This window comes from Lepidochelys olivacea, assembly GCF_965140295.1.
Source record: "Lepidochelys olivacea isolate rLepOli2 genome assembly, chromosome: 9".
NCBI classification, from domain to species: Eukaryota; Metazoa; Chordata; order Testudines; family Cheloniidae; genus Lepidochelys; species Lepidochelys olivacea.
In genome coordinates this window covers 47942134-47963342 of record NC_140419.1, presented here as the reverse complement: position 1 = coordinate 47963342, position 21209 = coordinate 47942134, and the positions used below count along the sequence as shown (strand labels likewise).

Sequence of the window (21209 nt, the reverse complement as noted above, 5' to 3'; positions counted from 1 at the left end):
CTCACTGCCCATCACTTAAATAGGAACATTTATTCCCACCTAGTTACATCGCTCAGGGCTCTGGAAAATTTTGCACCCTGTGTCACACAGTAGGTTGTTCTAACCTCCAGTGTAGGTGCAACTAGGCTGACAGAAGAATACCACCTCTCAGAGAGGTCCATTAATGACATTGATGGAAAAATCCCTTTTGTTGTAGGAAGCATCTATGCAACAACTGTGATGCCATAGCACTGCTGCTGTAGTATAAACATACCCTTAGTGAGGTGTTTTTGAATGGGCGGTGCCTGCCCCCCAGGGTAGTGATTGCTGGGGCAGACTGTAGTGCTGTATAAATGTCAGATAAGCAGCAGGTGCTATTTACTGGGAAAGGTGTTGAGTTGCTAACAGTAAGAACTGAAATCCTCACTCCACAAAAATGGCACGGGACGATCAGTGCGAGTAGCCTCTTGCATGCACCAACGCCAACCCGCAGACACTCTTGTTACCCCTGATCTACAGGTCTCTTCAGGTTTTGATGTCGCATGTGAATGGTGTCTCTTGTTAGTGGCCATCTGTCAGCTGAGCTAGGCATTCTAACTTCTTAAACCTAGGCCACCAAACAACTGTCAACTGGTATTAACTCTGTCCCTGGTGCCTGGATCCAGATGTGAACCAATGCTTGAGCTAAAAGGTTCAGTATTGCTTTAGGTCTTTACTGCTTTCACTCACTGACATGCTCATGAGTCTGGGACAGAACTAGGAAGGGGAACGGAACTGACTCCGTTCTGGCTATGCGTTGTTACATGAGCGTGATGCAGGATGAAAACCGTGGTGATGGTTACGCTCTGGATGAGACAATGAAAACGCAAAGAGGGCCAGGCTTTGGAAGTTGCTGGCGCAGTCAGCTGTATTTTCACCACAAGAAAAACAACAACAACAAGAGTTCTTTTCAGTTCACTCAGGCAGCCTGATAATGACCTGGGATCTCAAACCTGTACTCATGTTTCACAGACTGAGCCCATCGACAGCATTAGACCACCTGAAACTGACACATGTTGGACTGTGTGTCTGGAATGGAGGTTAAAAGTGTACATAGAACAAACCCGATTCAGTGGCTGAATATAATGTACCATGTGTGACAGTTAGGAGGCCCCAAAACCACTACAAAGTTACTTAGGTGTTGGCATAAGTCCAAGGGTTCTGAGCTAGAGGGCAAAGGCCAGTGAAAGACTGGAAATGCCACTTCTCCGAAGTTGGCCATTGAATGATCTCAGCCAGGTAAAATTCATTGCCCCTAGCCTAGGTAGTGACTACAGTATCTTCTTTTTCATTGTAAAAATCATTTTTTGTCCCAGGCAAGTGCCAGGGTTAGGAAATGTTCATGACAATTTGGACAAGGCTGAATGATCTTTAATATGCTTGTATCTATTTGTCTTAAATACTTTTCATAGCTAGAGCTTCCATGTTTTGGCTTTAAACTAATTACCTGTAAACAGCTGCTGTTATGAGTCTTGGACCCTGAGCTTAAAGTCTGGTTGTACTTAGAAAAATGACTGTACAATTTATTTGTGGTCTTTGTATTTATAGCATCTCTGGATGAAATATGCTCAATTTACAAGTCAAATGGCAATAGTTTTTCTAACGGCCAGCCCCACACACCCAAGCTGGAGTCTGTCAGGCAAGCTGAGGCCCTTCTGGCTCACCATCCTGAGAGGTCAGCTTTGCCCTTATTGGAATACACGGGAACACAAGACCTTTGGCATACCCATGACTGGCCCAGATCAGCTGGCTTGAGCTGCAGGGCTAAAAATTCCTGTGTAGACAATTGGGCTCGGGCTGGCATCTGGGTTTTGGGACCATCCCACCTCGAGGGGTCCTAGAATCCAGGCTCCAGCCAGAGCCGAAACATGTACACAGCAATATTACAGCCCCGCAGCCCAAGCCTGAGTCAGCTGACTCAGGCCAGCCACAGGTGTTGAATTGCTGTGTAAACGTACCCATTGGCACTTGTCTAACTTAAGTCATTCTAAATGTGCTCAGGAGTAAGAGAGCAGGAACTGAATTTGTCAGCAGTTTCTGAGGTGCTCCTCACTGCTGTACCTAGGAGTTGAATACAGCATTAAGATTTGCATACACTTGAACATCAACAATTCTGTTCCTAGGCAAGCCACAACTGAATCCCACTCACTCTCCCAGCGCTGCGTTAGCACTGCAATACTAATGACTGCATTGTACGAAGAGCCTGTCTGCAGCAGAGACAGTTACGCTAAAATACCTCGCTGTAGTCACACTGGCATGAGCTTCTGATCCAGGCATGCAGCAGTGAGGTTTATGCCTCAAGACTGCATCAACTGTTGAGTGACACCAATGCAAATATGCCTAATGTAGACAGCGTCTAAAGCACATGGTGGTGACTCATCTCTTAGCTGAATAAAAAGGTGCTGGCTTTACACTCATCTTTTTTACCACAACCACACTGACATGATACTGCCCAGTCTGAGAGGGGTGTTAAGCAAGGCTGCCAGGGGAAGGCGCAGAGATCAGAAGCAGCACTGAGTGTCAAGAAATGCCTGGAAGACTCTGCTTTACTGCATCACAGAAAGATGCTGAATAACTTAAATTCCCTGATTTTATGTTCATGCAAATAAATTCCCTGGGTCAGTTGCCCTTGTTGTAGCTAACAAAGGGCCACTCAGAGAAGGGGCTGCTCTGGAACTGCTAAGAGCAGAGCAGGCCCAATAGCCAGTCGTTAGGATGCTTATTCATGGTCAGTTTCCAACCACTGTCTGTTCTCAGTTCCCTGCTGAAGCTCTTGATCCCTTGCCCTGTGTTTCATGCAGTGTTGAACTGCATCATATAAGGAAATGATTCCCTTGTCCTTCTGGCTACTGAGGACTTTCTTATATAGACAGAGGCATCAACACTGTACACACAGTTCATGCACACAGCTGGTTAGCTGGGTATACAGGGGATGTGCAGGCCCTCACATACCTTTAATAAAATGTCCCCTACCTTCCTGGCCAACTCCAGCTATTTTGCTTGAGTTCTCCTTGTTAGGGATGGGCCAACTACTGCTGCTGGGCTGCCCTTGCATGAGCTGGGTGTCTGAGTGCAGCCCCTCCCTTTGGAAACACATTCCACAGCCCACAGAGCTGGCTGGGAATGTGGTAGAGACTTGTGGAAATGGTCAGTTTACATTACATTCCAAATAGGACCTGACACTGGATTGAGTAAAGTCCTGCAGATTTACAAACATGCTGGGCCATGGCCTACATTTGAAGCCTCTGGCTCCGCTAGAATATCATCCTTGTGTAATGGTTTGGCAGCTGATGTGCAAACTCAGCAGCCCCATAGTTCCTTTCACCCTATCTGAATGAGGGCAGTGCACTCTGGCAAAGCAACATCCATGTCCCGGGGGGTGCTAATGTCTTGCCTGTGCTTTCATCTCCTATGAAAGCCATCATGTGTTCCTCTCAGAGTCTGTTTGTGGCAGCAGGTGGATGGCACCCTCTGCTGCTGTTCTGTGCACAGAGAACCTTGCATTTGGTACCCCCTGGAGGTTGAGCCCTAGACACTGGGTTACGTGCAGGACTAGAGTGGGTAAAGAGTTAGGGCTGCTGAAAGGCAGGGTGGGGTAGTGCATTTGCCTAGAACTGGGTTCAAAGACCAGTATGGGGAGAGGAGTGGGCTCAATAGCTGAACAGCAGGACTGGGCATCAGGCCTCAGAAGTCCTGAATTCTAGTCCCAGCTCTGGCCCTGTTTCCCTTTGTGATCTCAGGTGAGACAACTTCTCTGCCTCAATTTCCCCACCTATAAAATGGGGACATAAAGTAACGTAACTCACAGGGGTGCTGCCAAGCTTAGAGGTTTTGCTAAGTGCTCTGACCCAGAAAAGCACCATGTGCTCCACAAAAAGCCCCTACTGCCATTGTGTTAATTGCCACGTGCCTCCTGGAAGAGAGAAATGGCTTCAGCTGTAGTGTGTGTGCACAGAACTATGTTGTGGGGGTGGCACAAACCCATTCCTACAATGGAATCTCTCAGCAAGGGGGGTAACTAGGAGACCGTTTTCTATGGTACGTAAGGTAGAACTGTTCCCCAGCCCAGTTGATTCTATCCATTTATACTAGAAAAGCAACTGAAGCAACCCTTATATATATATATGACCAGCTGGTATGTTACAGCTGTGGTGAACCTCCTGGGTGGCTCTGGTGCGGTCTTGTCCAGCAGCTCCTCGGTGCACAGGGGAGCACTTGTGCTGCCAACCCCAAATACTGGCAATCCATTACACTGAATAGTTCCTTGAGCTTTAGACAAGTGGCCTCTCCTCTTCCGTGGGTTGGTCTCCAGAGGAATACAAAATGTGGAGGGAAGAACTTAATAAATCGAGAAAAGTCTATTTTTGTAGGTGTGGATGTGAGCAGCATGTTAAGACCAGGCCCTGTGCCCTGGCACATAGTACCTGCACCACCACCTCATTCTCTCAGCCTGCAGCATCTGCCCTCCATCCCTCTCCATAAGCCATTAGGTATTCTTTGTGCTCCAGGGCTTGGGGAGACCAGGGGTCATTGACGATTCCTGCTGCCCAGCTTCCTCCGCTGACTGTCATCCGACTTGTGGACCCGGAAACACTCTTTTAGGTTCTGTGATCGGATCTTGGGGTTCAGAATCTCCTCCCCCATAGAGGTAGGGAACCAGCCCCTTTCCTGGTCATGAAGACGCTCCCCAAAAATCCAACCTGAGGGGCAAGGAAAACATGTAGCGGGACAAGTCAACAGGAGTAGAATGTCCAAGTGCAGGAATGAGTACGAGTGAGAGTGAGCCACCAGGGCTATGCTTTGGAGGTCCTGGGTTGGGGTGGGCAAACTTTTTGGCCTGAGGGCCACTTTGGGTTTCCGAAATTGTATGGATGGCCGGTTAGGGAAGGCTGTGCCTCCTCAAACAGCCAGGCCTGGCCCCTGCCCCCTATCCAACCCCCCCCTGCTTCTCGCCCCCTGACAGCCCTCCTGGGACCACTGCCCCCCGCTGCCCCATCCAACCCCTCTTCTCATTCCTGACTGCCCATGCCCCCTCTGACCACACCCACACCCAACTCCCCTGCCCTCTAGCCAACCCTCCCTGCCCCCTTACCGCGCTGCCTGGAGCACCAGTGGCTGGCGGTGCTACAGCCATGCCACCCAGAGCATTGTGCGGGCAGCACAGTGAGCTGAGACTGTGGGGGAGGGGGACCAGCAGGGGAGGGGCTGAGGGCTAACCTCCCGGGCCAGGAGCTCAGGGGCCGGGAAGGAGGGTCCCAGGGGCCAGATGTGGCCCGCAGGCTGTAGTTTGCCCACCTCTGGCCTGGGTTCAATTACTGCCCTTGAGACATGCTTAGCGGATATAGGTAAGGATTAGGAAACCAGGAAGAGCCTGCTGTCTAATCCCTTCTGAGCCACTGACTCACAAGTCACCTGATGTTGTATCCTAGTTGCAAAACTGGCTAAAAAGCAGAACTGAGTGAAAAGCAGATGCCACCTCTTAGCTAAGTGTTCCTGGCCACATCAGTACAGAAAACCAGAGCAGGGACAGGACATAGCTGCACTTCTCAGCCAGAAGAGGGAGTTCAAGGTACAAGAACGAGGGCCTTAGCGGATGTTTAGTCCCAATGACAACTAAACTCTGCTACTGCCTACAAGGTCACTGTCCCTAGGAGTCTGTCCTCTGATGCTGATGTCCCAAGAGAGACAGGGAGTAACAAACATTCAGGGAACCCCAGGTTGTCCAACAAGGGCACTTTTTTATCTGAAGGAACCTCCGTGTGTGTTCAAAAGCAGCCTGTACAGGAGAAAGCTCTGTCGCCCTTGTGATGAATGATTTTAGGGTTGCCTGGAGCCCCATCGCCCTTACCGTCATCTGTCTTGTCCAGGATGTTAAGAACATCTGCCAGCTCCAGGGACAGCTCGTCTGGTTGCTGAGCCACGTATGGATGGACACACTGAACCTGGGGGCAGTCTGACAATGGGAAGGAAAGGAGAGGGACAAAGTAATCCAGCTGCCCCAGAGTCCTGTGACTACTGTACAGTATAAAATGGCATAGGCTTGGTCTGCATGAGCAACTTTTCTATAACTACATCACTTGGGGTGTGGAAAATCCAGCACTCTCAGGGAGGTAGCTTACCTATACCAACGGGAGAAGCCCTCTTGGTGCAGCCTTTTACATGTAGACAAGCCCTTGGTCAGAGCAAGATGGGGGAAGAGGCTTCTAAGGTACCAGCACAAAATATGGCATGAGAAATGGAGCATGTAAACTTAGGAACAGGTATTGCTGTATCATACTATCCCTGGCTCCCTTATGCTCCCAGGGTGTTAACCCACACAATGAGAGGTGGGTGGCATGCCTGCTGCCTGGATTTACAGGGTTATGCCTGTGCTGGACAGTCCTTTGAGCTGGGAATGCTGAAGTAGGCTGCTGGAAGTGGGCTGGCTCCAGTGCTATAAAGGGCTCAATGAGAAGGTGCAGAGGCCCTGGCTGAGTGTTAACTCCAGTGTGAGGAAGGCTGGGGTAACCCTAGGAGGCTGCCCCACGAGGCCCAATCAGGTGGCCCACAGCTCTGTGAACAGCTCCATGGCAGTCAGGATGAGGCTCTTGGCCTACCTGCAAAAGACCACTCTGGCTATGGCCAGAGTGGACACCTTTTTGGTGTGTGCTTTTTTGCAGCCTTGGAGCATGCACACTTGTCGTAAAGGGCTTCTGTTGTGGCAGCCTGCTCTGCCCAGACATGGGCTAGCCTCCCTGTATTTACTCTTGCTCTGCTCATGGGGTGTGTGTGCCAGTTTGTTAGGGCAGTGGACCCAGCTAGGATAGGAGCGAGCTCTGAAGAGGCAAAATGGTGAGCAAGGCCAAGGGGGAGCCGACGCAAGGCCTGACAAACTGCTTACAGAGGGAAGGGACTGTCTTAACCCCCAGGTCTCTGGAGTGAAGTTCAGGTGGAGGGGAGAAGAAGCCATATCAGAGAAGCCTGAGAAGTGCTTCAAGTGCACGGGCAGGCTGGGGGGGAAAAAGGCACCTTACAGCGTCATGGGTTGGGCTGCTCTCGGATGCTTCCCCAAACTATTGTTAGTCCTCGTTTTGGGTAGCGCTCACAGTGTGCCCAGTGTTTCCCAACCACAAAGGCAACATAATCCCTGCCTCAATTTGCTCATGGCTGAAAGACAGTGGCTAGGGAATGAGTCTGACGCACAATGGCCAGGGAGGTTGTACACTCTGTTCCCATGGGACTGATCGAGCTGGCCCCTCTCAGTCAGCGAGTTCCCTTTGGTGTCATGGCAGAGGGGAGCCTTCGGGAAGGACTGAACGTGCAGAGGGTTGGGCTGAGCACAGGCAGAATTAGCAGCAGAGACAGAAAGAAATGGTCAGGTCTTAGATATTGGTGAGGAGGCGGCAGCCACAAGAAGATTTGGAAGCTGCTTGGAGTTGTGGGGCAAGGGAAGATTTGCAGACAAACCCCTGGTTACAGGCTTGAGAGATGGAGCTGCTGATGGTGTTGGCAGTAACTAAGCGGAAAGGTGAGGACTTGGGAGTGAAGATGAAGGGCTCTGTTTTAGACACAGTAAGCTTATGTTGACAGACATCCAGGAAAGGAAGTCAGAGAGACAGACTAAGATGCAGGGTCATTGTGCAGCGATGATTGCTGAGTGGAGATTAGCTGAAGAAAGGGGAGCTCAGTACACTGTTCTGTGAAACTGTAGTGAGGCAGAGTGGCCTCCCTCTGAGCCTGATGGGTGGAGCCAAGCCAGCCCCACCCTCATGCTGGAAGTGGTGGGACAGGACAGGAAGTGTAAGAGGAGGCCCTCCAGCTCAGTTGGGCCAGAGCCAGGGAAGGAGGCAGACATATCTGTACCCCATTGCAGGACTCTGACCAAAGACTGAGCTGTGTGGCGCCCTGACTGTGGAAAGGAGTTGCTGGGACTGCCATTCACCTCGAGTAGACTGAGGACCTATGGACTACAGAGCTATGCCAAGGAGGGGGTGGGGGGAGGAAGTAGCCCAGGGAAACCAGACATTAGTCCAGTTGTGTGATCAGAAAATGAGTCAGCATGTTTTGGTGACTTCCCTACTGACCCAGTGATGGGACCACTCGCCACTGTTTGGATCCCAGGCCAGGGCCCTGTGGAGTAGGGTGGGCTCGGGTCCCCCTATCCCCTGCCGCCAATCCCACCCCTGGGGTGGCAGCCTACTCACCCTAGGCCAGACGGTTTGTGCCTTGCCTGTGGCTTGTTGCTCTGCCCCACCCAGAGAGTCAGAGCCCCAGATAGCGTTATGCTCTCTGCCCAAGCCAGGAGGCTTTGGGCTAAAGACTGCTCGTTGCTGTGGCCCATCCAGAGGGCCAGAACAATCCCCTGTAAATTGCTGCCTGTCTCAGCCAGGAAGCTGGACAACAGGCTGTGTGCTGGTCTGCCCTGACCATAGGCCAGAGGCCTAGCCTGCTAATTGACTGCTTACTGTGTGATGTAGTAAGGCAGAGTGGCCTCCCTCCAAGCCTAATGGGGTGGGGGGACACACGACCACAGAACCACTACAGAAACCCCACAAAGTGAGAGGAAGGAGGACCTAGACAGAAGAACCAGGATCGGATGCTCTCACGGAAGCCCTGGGTGGACAAGATGTCAAAGAGGAGAGTGTGAACAACAGTGCCAAACACGAAAGCAAGGTGGGAAGGGTGAAAGTAGAGCTGGAAATCCAGCCAGGAACAGACTGTGCACTGGAACAGAAGTTTTGGTGCCCTGTCTACACTAGAATTTACAGTTGTGTTAATGCTTCTGGCTAAAACGTAAGTGTAGATACACTGAGCAAATGGGAGGCAGTGGGCGGGAAGGCGGTAGTTTGAGATTTTACATTGTTTTTAATGTCTAGTGTGATCTGGTGAGAATGATTTGGTGGAGTGAAGGGGGGCAGGAGAAAGGAAAAGGGTCACTGGGGCAGGAGGAAGAGTTGGAAGTGGAGAACAGGGGAGAAACCTCAATGCCAGGCACAGAGAGGCAAGAGGCTAATCTTGTCAATCTCTCTCTCAGAGTGCTGGCAAGACCCTGTGGAGGGGGGAGGCCTTGAGGGATGCAACCTCAGTTGCAGCATTTGCTACTCAACCAGCAGTCAGATGGCCCAGGCAGGGATCTCTGAAGAAGAGCATGACACACCGCAAGTTAAATAACCATCTCTCCCTCCCTCCATCTCTGCTGCATCTCTTACCCAGGAGCCTGGATGTGAATGAAACAAACTTGGTTCTCCGATTTGGGGCCAGCGAGATCATCCAGCGCTTCATCTCACTTCTGTGACAAGAGACATACAGAACACAGCTATGAGGGTGCAATTGTCTGGTTGCGGCACAGTGTTACTCTCCCAACCAGCTTTGCTTGCCTGGCCCACACTTCCAGCTTTCTCTGTTTGCCAGCTCCAACTTTTTTCCTTTCTCTGCTAGAAACAGAGACCCCTGCTCTGGGCAGCTGGGACACAGTGAGAATGTCTCATTGGTAGCTGGACAAGCAGCCATTTGAAGGTTAGCCTGGTCAATATGAATAAATTGGGGGAGATCTGAATGATTCCCATCTCTGTCCCTGTATTTTACTAGACTCTGTTTCTCCTAGGATAATGTAGAATCTATATGGGTCCCTGCACAGATGACTTGCTGCAGTAGCAATAGCTATGGGCAACTACGTGGACGGTAACCTAATTGGCAAGTTAGATCTAGTACAGTTCTCTTCCCAGGCTGCTGACCTGGGGTCACAACAGGTGTAACATACTCAGCCCTCTACTTCCCTTTCCAGCCATTTCTTCTCTCCCTACAGGGTGTCTTCCTGGAGCTTTGAGGATGGGCTTTCCATCACTCCTTGCTCGATCTGCTGTTGAGAGAGTTAAGGTGCACACCCTTTCCCCAAGGGCTCAGATTGTGTGAGGAACCTTTGGCTTCCCATTCAGCCCTTCTCAAACTCACTAGGCAGGTTTGTTCCCTCTTCTCTTCCTCACTTCCAGCCGGTGAGCAGAAAGGATCGCCTCTGGAATTTCTTTCCTCCCTGCCAGTTGTCAGAGCCCTTCCTTCCCTGGCATGCTCTTCCCTGCCTCCCTGCATTCTCACTCTGTATTGTGTGGTTCCCTCTCCAACTCTGCACCTCCCTTGAGTCCTTCCCTTTATCTCTTAGCTCTGTTACTCTGACTCCTCTGTTCCTCTATTAGAGTAGTTTCCCTGCCCCTTTTCTGTGGCTGCCTCTCCAGCTGCCTGCACACACACACGCATACACATCCTCTCCATGTGCAAGCAGCAACCTGAAATTAGCATGCTATCCAATCTCTGCATGTCAGGTCTTAGCCATGTCTGTCAAGCATCACTCATCTGTGTGACACTCTGGCATTTTCCCTGAGTCGTCATCTCCCACACACTGGTTAGAATGTCACACACAAGCTGAACTGGTGACTTTCTGGGATAATCCATGCTGCAGGGGCCTTGTGTGCAGGAGGCCTCCATCTACCGCCTCTCTCCTGCAGCGGCAGCACCGCGCAATCCAGCCATCTCACACTGGCTTTCATGGCTCTTCCAGCTGCCTGCATCAGCCATTCCCTCCCCTGATCAGTGCCCTCCTCACCCTCCCCATCAGTGACTGCCCATCCCCTTCCACCCCTCACAAACTGCTGGGGCCTGCCTTCCTTCTGCATCTCTTCCACTACTGAGTTCTTCCCTCACACCTGACTTACCTCCCAACCCCAACTCCAGCCAAGGAGTGCCCTGTCCCACTGAGCCACTGCCAGCCAGCTGGAGGAGACAGTGGCAAATTCCACACAAACCTGTTGAGTTCCACTAAACTCATTCAGGATACTTGCCACTGAAAGAGCTACATGGAACTTGGCAGCTCTGCTTGGAGACTAACTAGTTACATTTTGGATCTTCAAAGTTCTGTACTAAGATCAAAATGGTATGGTTTTAACTTTATGCCTTGCATAAAAGCTACAGGTACTGGGAGAGGCCAGAAATTTAAATTTCCTGGCTTCTATGGATTTGAAATCTGCACTATAGCTTACCATTAATCTAAAACCTTGCATTTAATTACACTGAAGTTTCTCTGGGAAAAAACACTGATAAAAACAAAAAAGAGAGGTGCTGATTGGAAAGTGTGATCACTTCTATCTGTAGGTCAGTGTTTGAATGTGTGACCTAATGAGCTTAGGTAATATCGTAAAGTGCATTGACTGGGAACTTAGAAGTCAGAAGGGGCCACATGTTCAATTATGGTAACTGAAATAATGCTGAGAATGGCCTTTTCCACAGAGGTATAAGTGACTGAAAATAGGAGCTCAGTATGCTAGTGCTTCTCTGCCAAAGCATACTGTAATCAGCACAACGCTAGCTGTGATAAGCAAGGGCTGCCTTTGCCCTAAGTGCTTATTTGTGGTGTATAGCTTTCAGATGCCCAACATCCCCATTTTCAGGTACAGCAAATCTGTTAATCACCCTAGAGTAGCACAGTTTGCAGGGGGGTGGGAGCAGTCACATCGCATGTTACTCTCTCCTCACGCTGATCCTGCAATGAGTGTGTGGGTGGCTCGCTGCAGGACTGAGGCCATGATTGGAAATCTGTTCCAATTTATGTTCAATGGCAAGGCTTTTTGAACTCCAGTCTCCTCTTCTGCTACACCAATTTCAGGGTGCAAATGTCATGTAGACATGTCAATATTGGCTTTGGGGACACACCTATAATTACCTGGGCCTGCAAAACTGTGGGTACAATGAGAGACTACATTGAGGCGAGTCTGGAAACCAGACCCCGGGCATCTGAAACAATCGGCCCAGTGTTAGTGGTGTTGAATCATTTGCCCAATCTGAGCTTGTTGGATCTTGAAGTAAAAAGCACAGAGTCAGACAGAAAAGGGTATCCAGGCAGACTTTAGCATAGTGGAATTCAAGACTACTGAGCAGCGCGAGGGCTGCCATCAAGATTGGGGCCAGCCATAGAAGAGAGTTTGATACTCATGAACAGAACTGGGACTCCTGCCTTTATCTTTACAGTAACTGCTCCATACCCCAGGGACTGTGGTCAGCTAGGGGGATAAGTCACAGGCAAAATGCTACATTTTTCAAGTGGTTTGAATCCTAGTGATCCACATCAAGCTGTGCTTGTATAAATGTACTGCATGTGTACTGCTAATTTAAATTACCATCTGGATATCTATGCTGAGAGATTTGCAAACCAGACATATAATTTCCTTTAGAATCTTAATTAAGTCTCGACCTACCTAGAAATCAGTGTGTTACACGAGGATGCCGTAAATACACCTGTACTGGAAGGAAACTCATCTAGCTTTATATCCGATCCCCCCAGAAGGCTCTGTCTTGTGTTGAGAAGTTACATCAGGAGGAGGAGGAAGGGCTGTCTCAGTGGGTGGACTCAGCCCAACTTGGTATAGCAGGGTATCCCCACAGATAGGAATTCAATGAGACCAGCTGGTGAGGAGGTAGATGCCAGACTGGTGACTGTGGCAGATTGGACACCACACTTTTGAGGAGGCAGGGGAATAGCAATGCAGGTTGCTAATGGGATGACAGTGTTTCATACTCACTGGGATGATGCCTTGAGCATGTAGCTGACCTCCCGATCATCCGTGTTCTCCAGAAGCCTCAGGATGAAGACATTGGCCAAACTCTGTCCCTGATCTTCTAATTCCTCTACCCGGAGAAGCCCTCGCGGCGCTGAGTCAAACACCTGGTACTTGTCGCTGAGAGAGGTAAGCAAAGGGGTCAGGAAAGCTCAATCAGTCAGTTGGGAGCAGTCTGGCTTTAACAATACAAAGTTCTGAGAAAGGCATGATACAGAGTAAATTCTTGGCTGGTGAGGGGAAGAGATGCCACCAAGATAGAATGAGGATGGATGGTCTGAGGGCTAAAGCACAAGACTAAAAATCAAGAGACCTAGATTCTATTCCTGGCTTTGCCACAAACTTTGTATGACCTTGAGCAAGACACCTAATCTGTGTCCCAGTTCCCATCTGTAAAATGGAGATAATGTTTTCTCCCAGGAGGGCTGAGATGAGAGGTTTATAACATTAATGTTTGTAAAATGTTTCTATGTTCTTGGTTGGAAAGTGCTACGCAAGTAGTACTGGGCACCTGGCTGACACTATGACAACATGCATATTAGAAATGCTTTACTGGACAGATAGACTCCTTACCAGTAAGTCTTTTTAATGTTTTGTTCTCTGGCATCTATTTTGTGTTGTAATATTTCTCCTGTCATAAACTCTATACTCCTAGCTGAGGCAGCTTTCTCTCCCCAGATGGTGTGCACCGTACTAGATACAATCCCTTGCCTCACACACTGGTTTGCACACCTCCCTGCTGATCAGACACTCCCAGCACATCAGACAGAACTTACTTTACTAGAGGTTTAACTTGCTTAAACTACGGGATTCTTCATACTGGTATTCAGCCAGGAGTTACTTTATAGTAGTAAGCCAAACATCCTAGAGTCAGATCTTTAGCTGCTGTAGCTCAGTGTAGCACCACTGAAGTCAATGGAGCTATGCTGATTTACATCAGCAGAGATCTGGCCTGAAATTTTAAGTAACACAAAGGTCAAACTGTGTATGGGCATGCAGCCCATCAACATCCACAGTTCACAGAAGAGGCAGTGTAAATATTCAGACAGCCCCTCTGGAAATGCTGTCTCTGATACAGGACTCTGTACTGCCATATTTCAGACATAATCTCGTCAACTATAGGACAAGAATCTATGCACAACTTAAGCAAGAATTGGTTGGATGAACCAAGGGGGGAGGTGTGCTTATAACACACATCCAGGTGTTGGCCACATCCCAAACTCACCCAGGAATCTGCCTGCAGAGTACCAGCAGGTCATTGAAAAGAAACAAGTAGATTTCTCTAAAGAGTTTCTTGGTGCGGAGTGTGCGTGATGTCTTTGGGCCATTCATTTGCTGCAGTTCCCCTTGCTTTAACAGCCAACGGGAGTGAGAGATGATGGGCACAGACTACATGGAAGAGAGAGACAGCAAAGATCAGAAGAGCAGGATCTGCAAACAACCTAACTGGTTTTAAGATGCATCTTGATAAGTTTATGAACAGTATTACATGATGGGGTTGGCTGTGATAGCAGAGGACTGGACTCGACAACTCAGGAGATCCCTTCTAGTCCTATGTAACCCTTACAGGATAAGTAACGCACACTCCTTACTTCACTCTCACAACACTAGAAATGCAGATAAACCTCAGAGTAGTGAGGAGAGGTACACATGGCTCCAGTAACAGGGGATGCAGCCTTAGTACTTAAAGTGCTGGCAACCAGGAGTGTGGAGAGAGAGAGGCAGCAGCTATCATGGAATGCAGAGATAAAGTGGAGGGATGGGGAAGTGAGGAACGCAGGAGTCAGAGCGGGGAGGTTTCAAAGTAGCAGCTGTGTTAGTCTGTATTCGCAAAAAGAAAAGGAGTACTTGTGGCACCTTAGAGACGAACAAATTTATTAGATCATAAGCTTTCGTGAGCTACAGCTCACTTCATCGGATGCATTCACATGAAGCGGGGAGGAGGCACAGGAACCAGGGGGCAGCAGTGTGGGATAGGAGCCTGAGGATTGAAGAAGGGGAAGGGGGGATAGAAGCAGAAGGGGAGGGGAGCAGGAACTGGGGTGGAATAGATAGGAGCAGAGGGTGATAGGCTATAGACACAGGGGCAGTAGGGTCTAACCACTAGAGTATACTGTGCTACAGAACCTGGAATTAAACCCATGAGTCCTGAGTCTCTACATTTCTTTGCAAAAAGAAAAGGAGTACTTGTGGCACCTTGGAGACCAACAAATTTATTTAAGCATAAGCTTTCGTGAGCTACAGCTCACTTCATTGGATGCATGCAGTGGAAAATACAGTAGGGGGATTTTATATACACAGAGAACATGAAAAAATGGGTCTTACCATACACACTGTAACAAGAGTGATCCGGTAAGGTGAGCTATTACCAGCAGGAGAGAAAAAAAAGCCTTTTGTAGTGATAATCAAGGTGGGCCATTTCCAGCAGTTGACAAGAACGTGTGAGGAACAGTAGGGGGAAAAAATAAACATGGGGAAATAGTTTTACTTTGTGTAATGACACATTCACTCCCAGTCTTTATTCAAGCCTAATTTAATGGTGTCCAGTTTGCAAACTAATTCCAATTCAGCAGTCTCTCGTTGGAGTCTGTTTTTGAAATTTTTTTTGTTGTAATATTGCCACTTTTAGGTCTGTAATCGAGTGACCAGAGAGATTGGGTACAGATGTGGGGACCCACATGAAAGACCCTCTAAGCTTATTCTTACCAGCTTAGGTTAAAAAACTTCCCCAAGGTACAAACTTTGCCTTGTCCTTGAACAGTATGCTGCCACCACCAAGCATTTTAAACAAAGAACAGGGAAAGAGACCACTTGGAGACGTTTATTTCCCCCCCTACTGTTCCTCACACGTTCTTGTCAACTGCTGGAAATGGCCCACCTTGATTATCACTACAAAAGGGTTTTTTTCTCTCCTGCTGGTAATAGCTTACCTTACCGGATCACTCTTGTTACAGTGTGTATGGTAACACCCATTGTTTCATGTTCTCTGTGTATATAAAATCCCCCTACTGTATTTTCCACTACATGCATCCAATGAAGTGAGCTGTAGCTCACAAAAGCTTATGCTCAAATAAATTTGTTAGTCGCTAAGGTGCCACAAGTACTCCTTTTTCTTTTTGCAGATACAGACTAACACAACTGCTACTCTGAAACCTACATTTCTCTGCTGTCAGCAAATAACTGTGAAACCCACTGGCAAAGTATCTCCTTCCCCTACTCCCGCCAGTGACCTGTCCAAATAGAGAATAACTGCTGATGACTACTTCCAGCTATTCCATTAACTCAAGCAGTAAAGGTCTGTGCTGTGGATGTGAAAGTTCAGACCCTGCTGATGTCCCAAGTTGGGGGTCAATATGGTTCCATGAGATGGAATTTCCCTTTTGGTATTTTTTAAAAAAAGATTTAAGACATTACATCCAAAAAAATTACATTAAAAGACACTATGGTTACAAAGTGAAACGCTAAATAGTCAGAAAATGCCAGAATTAAGGTTGCCTGTGCAACTCTGATTCATTCCCTGTATGTGTATGCATTATGATACAGTCTTTAATTACATGATCACATACTACTTTTTGCACAGGACCCCTGCCTTAGTCAGTGCACAGGATCAACCTGCCTTAGGGTTGTGTAGCAAATGAGCCTGTTGTCTGCAGGACCCCTGCCTCATTTGTTGCAGAACTTGGAAAGTGTGTAGTGGATGAGGCAGGGGACAGCAGGAAGAGAGTAGATGGTCTCATGGTTAAGACAGTGGAATGCTGCACTGGAGACCTGGATTCTATCCCTGCCTCTGCCACAGAGCCATTATGTGATGCTGGGCAAGTCACAAACCAGAATGTTCACAATTGGTCACTATGTTCCTAATATTCTGGGTGTCTGCAATACCCAGATGATATCTGTTCTATCTCTGCAGGGGTTATCAGTCTGTACTTATACCTTGATCTTAAACTCTAATTTCTTCTGGATGCTAATCATCTGCTCTGTTCGGCTCATTTTCCGGACACCTTCATTACATGCCTTCACAACCTGGGAAAAGAGAACAATCCAAAAGTCTGATTATAATTGAGGTCTTCTCCATGCTGCAGTACTCTCCTCCCATGGGTTGCTTAGCAAGTGTTGGTGTATAACATGTTCTTTCTATGTAAGTGAGCACCACAGTGTAGGCATTATAATAATGGAGGAAAGGAGATAGTAACTGGCCATCTTGTTAGCAGGGTTTTTTAATTTCAGAAAACTTTCATGTAGAACAACAAAATTTTTACATATTACAAAAGTGAAAAAGAACATTAAAGACCCAATCCAGCTTTCATAGTGAAAGTTTTTCCATTGAGCTCAATGGGAGTTGGACTGGGCCTTAAAAGAATACAAAAGACTATGATAAAATTCCTCCTCTATATAGGTTTCTTTAAATGCATAATGCTGAGAAGTGCAGTTAACATAGAGCTTTTTTTGTAGAAATCTCTGTCCTTAGCTGAATGTCCATTGGTTGTGGGAATTAGACAACAAATTATACATACATAGAAAAGGATCATCTTGTATGCAGATTCTATAGCAATACTTGACACTAAGAGAATTTTTGGTGTAAATTGACTAACTGAACTAACTAATAAATACTGATCCAACTTTGGTACTGTCAAGTTAGTTCTTTTCACCATCATTAAAAATTCACTTAAAGATTAACAAAAACGATATAATATTAGGAAGGATTTATATTTAGGGGTCATATGGCACCTATCTAAACTATATTCAGATATTGACTCCATTGTTATGCCAATATTCTGGTCTTTCGGAGGTACAAAAGCTATAATCAAACTATATTTCCCCAAATCCTACAATGCTACAAATCACCTCTCTTCTTCCTGTACATTCAATCCAGAAAGTACACATGCAGTACCAGCTTCATATGGAGGAGAAGGAAGGCAAATATTAATTTCAATAAGACATTGTCAGCCCTCTGTCAAGAAATAGCAGGTGTGTATGGGGGAGGGGGGAGGCTGAAACTCCCCGTTGGAAGAGAAATCAGTAACGCAGAAGTCTGTATATTCTTAGAGCAACTTGTTTGTTTACACTAGAATTGATGTGGTCACAAAACAGCTTGCAGGCAATAACCTCTTTTGGGGATCTCAGCCCAAACACCAGTACACAGTTCACCAGGAGCAAGTCTATTTCAAGAATAGAGAGATTAAGGTGGAGAGCAAACTCTCTTGTAGCTTGTCACAGCTCCCCACAGAAAATTCATCAGAAAATCAACAACTAAAAACTTGCTCACATGCTAAGAAAAAGAACTTGTAAGATTACATATAAATAACGCCACCGGGTGAGCTCTGTCATAACAATATATACTAATTACAGATAAATGAGGTTTAGCCTTACACCCCAACTTAAAAATGTACAAGTGAGCCATCGTGCTCTTTAAAATGGACCAAGCCAGGCAGTCATTGACAGACAAGTACAGCAACAATCATCTGTTTTCAAGGTAAACTTAGCCATCCTTGTGGCCAACTACAGTAGCAGGCCTCCTCAGACTTCTGAGCAACAGCCTCAAGGTGTGATCTAAAAACAACTGGCCATCGCACTCATTGGAAGGCAGCATGCAAAAATATAGTCATATGAAGTATTCCAGTACATCAGTGTCAGTTTTAGAGATCTTTGCCTTTGATTTATCTTGAATGATTTTCAGCCAGTATGCTTCCTGGACCATTCCAGGCCAAATCTGAAAGCCTTACACAGGCTTTTCTTGTTGGTTTTTACCAGGGCTGTCAAGCAATTAAAAAAATTAATCATGATTAATCACATGATTAAAAAAATTAACTGCGATTATTTGCATGATTAATTGCACTGTTAAACAATAATAGAATAAAGAAGGGAGTGGCACCTCTCAAATGTCTCAAAGACCCTGGAAAATTGTATCCCCAACAAACAGAGCTGCATATAGACAGAGTATTTGGCAGAGCTCACATATACTGCCCTATATAGACAAAGTAAGAGGACCGTGACCCACCATCAGAAAATCCCAGGTGGAAGACACCACAAGGCCTTCTCCATGTTCTGAGACTCCCCCAAAATGTGTACTCTGGCAGGTAGTGTGCTGGAAATAACTAACATAATTGATTTAACATAATTTCCCCTTTCTATCACACCTCCCTATAGGCCTCTTGGGAACCGGACTACACACAATCTTAAACACTCATAGAAAGCACCTCATTAAAGAAACTACTGTTCTAGGTCAGAAAAGTAAGTTGCACCACAGGATGAAATCCAACCCCCATACAGTCCACTACTGGCTGCAGCTAACTAAATCAATCTCCCCATGAACTCCATCACCTTCAAATACCTACAAAAACAATTCATAATCTCTCAGACATGGGGGCAACTCTTCTCTCTAGAATCTCCTACAGAGCAAAAACACAGTCTGTTAATAAGAGCAATTCCTCTGTCTATTATTTGCTAGCATGGTCTGCCCTCAGGGGAGAATAAGGGGAAATAATTACACTGAAACAAATGGATCTCTGTCGTAACTCCACTGAGATCAGTGGAATTGCACCAGGAATGCATATGGCCCAATACCTTTTTAAAGACACTGAGGATGCTGGCTAATTCTCAATCTTCTGAAATTTGCCACCAGACTTACTGTTTCCAGCTCTTTGTGTGCTTCAAGGGCAGTGGTTTCCTTCTCGGATTTCTCTTCCACTTTCTTAAGAATATTCTGCACAGGAAGCAAAGGTGAAGTTAATTTCTCTCCCTGCTTGATAGCACACAACATTTTTCAGATACTACCATCCTTTTGGCCAAATTTGACTATCAACAGTAATAAATATTGGATAGGTAATGGAATATGAAGTCTTTCCCAAGTAGGTCACTGAGTCAGATCTAATCCCACATTGGCAGTAACTGAAAGCTGTTTCCATCAAATGGGTATTGAATAAACCTATGTAAAATGAGTGCCATGGTCTCAGACCAGTAGCTAGTGGACAAACGCATATTTTACTAAAAGCCACTCGACCTGGCAACAATTGGTAACGCTGTTGGTAATCTCAGTAGACAGCATGTCACTGAGACTGAACTATCTTCTCATCATTAGAAGGGAGCCCTCCAGGGCAGGGTTGAGGTACACTGGAAGGCAGTGAGGGGATGACAACCACTGTTGGACTTGTTCTGTGGATAGAGATTTCCAAGGCTGGTCATCACTACAACTCCTCTCAAGCACTATATTGTCACAAACACATATACACACACTCAGCCCAGGACAAGGTGATCTCTTCAGGTTAGTACTGGGGAAGCACCAGCAAAACAGTGTGAAGAGACATTTGGTGCTCACAAATAATTGCCTGACTCTTAGGGTAGGGGGACGCTGTTGTGCAGAGGTTTCAGATGTATGTGAGAGAGAGGAAGGGGACTGTTGCATCACTTTTATTTTGGGAAGAGGGTCCTTGGCTATTTAGTAATTTCAGGGCAGTTTCCTCTAGAAGAAAATACTGAGTTGAGTCTTAAGTGGCTTTTCTCCATTAATCCCTTCAGCTCTTGTCCTCCCACTTCCTGTGTCCCATAGACCTGACTCTGCACCAACCCTGATTATACATGAATCTGTCTATTCTGCACCATGACCATACATGTGCACGCTCCTCTGACTACATCACTCTGCCTTCCTGCCCTTTCATCCAGCAGGCCTATGCTTCCTCCTCTCCTGAACCAGCATTGCCCCTCCTCATGCCTGGCTCTGCATGGCACCACTTTCCTGAACTACTGCCACCTCATTTCCCTCCTCTCCCCTCCTCCAGTACCTGAAGCCATGCTGCTTCTCCTAGTTTTAATACTGACTCTGGGTAAGACATGGGAAGCTGTGGGGAGGGGGGGGGGGAGAGTGTGTGTCTGAATCGGTGTATGTGAGAACATGAAAAGGCTGACACTCCATGACAGCTAGCTAGGGGAGTCTTGGAGGGAGCATGGGGGACTGTCAGAAGACAGAGCAGAGAGGAGCTGTACCTGCACCAGTAGCTTGAGGCGAGTGATCCTCTGAAATGGCAAAATCAAAAAGGATGAGAAGGGCAGGCCTTTGCACTTGGGATCCATCTCCAACTGTGATATCACCTCCCGGAAAGCTGTCTTGTCTTGGCTGAGAATAGACAGACAGATTGAGACTGCTTTGCTCACTTCCTTGTGTATCAGACCTGTGTTTGTAATGGGCATGTCTGTGTGTGGTGCTGCTTTCCATACTACTCCCTTTCCCAGAGACAGCATCTGCTTGGCCCTCTCTTCAACAAAGGGGAAAATAAATTAACTGAACACTTCTAGGTGTATTTTGGTTTAAATTTGGGTTTATTTATAGCATTAGGAGATGGAAAAATAGACAATGTACAAGTCACTGTAGTGGGTTCACATGTGTAGCACATATAGATTTAGCAGCAGATGCTGAGTGTGTAGGAGTGCGTGAATGGGGTGTGTGTCCAAGTAGATGAATCAGAAGCATAATTATACATTTTTACACAGTTGAATCATTGTGGCAAGGTAAAATCCACACAGTCATAGGAACAAGCCATGCCATAAAGCAACTCAAGCTTAGATAGTCTTAGCTGTTATTGACAGGATGAAAAATCTTATCAGGCTTCTCATCTG

The 21209-nt window shown here is 47.1% G+C and overlaps 1 protein-coding gene across 6 annotated transcripts in view; it reads right to left on the bottom strand.

Annotated features, from left to right (window-relative positions):
* Nucleotides 1-860: 860 nt before the first annotated feature.
* NGEF (neuronal guanine nucleotide exchange factor) overlaps nt 861-21209 on the bottom strand; it is a 106742-nt gene continuing 86393 nt past the window's right edge. For all 6 annotated transcript variants that reach the window (XM_084638341.1, XM_084638342.1, XM_084638339.1 and 3 more), the window contains 8 exons: nt 20580-20709; nt 19228-19302; nt 16533-16622; nt 13825-13988; nt 12564-12719; nt 9207-9286; nt 5867-5971; nt 861-4718 (listed from right to left, as the gene is read on the bottom strand). In XM_084638341.1, coding sequence (XP_084494467.1) covers nt 4546-4718; nt 5867-5971; nt 9207-9286; nt 12564-12719; nt 13825-13988; nt 16533-16622; nt 19228-19302; nt 20580-20709 — 973 coding nt within the window. In that variant the 3' untranslated portion in view covers nt 861-4545. The remainder of the gene's footprint in view (nt 4719-5866; nt 5972-9206; nt 9287-12563; nt 12720-13824; nt 13989-16532; nt 16623-19227; nt 19303-20579; nt 20710-21209) is intronic.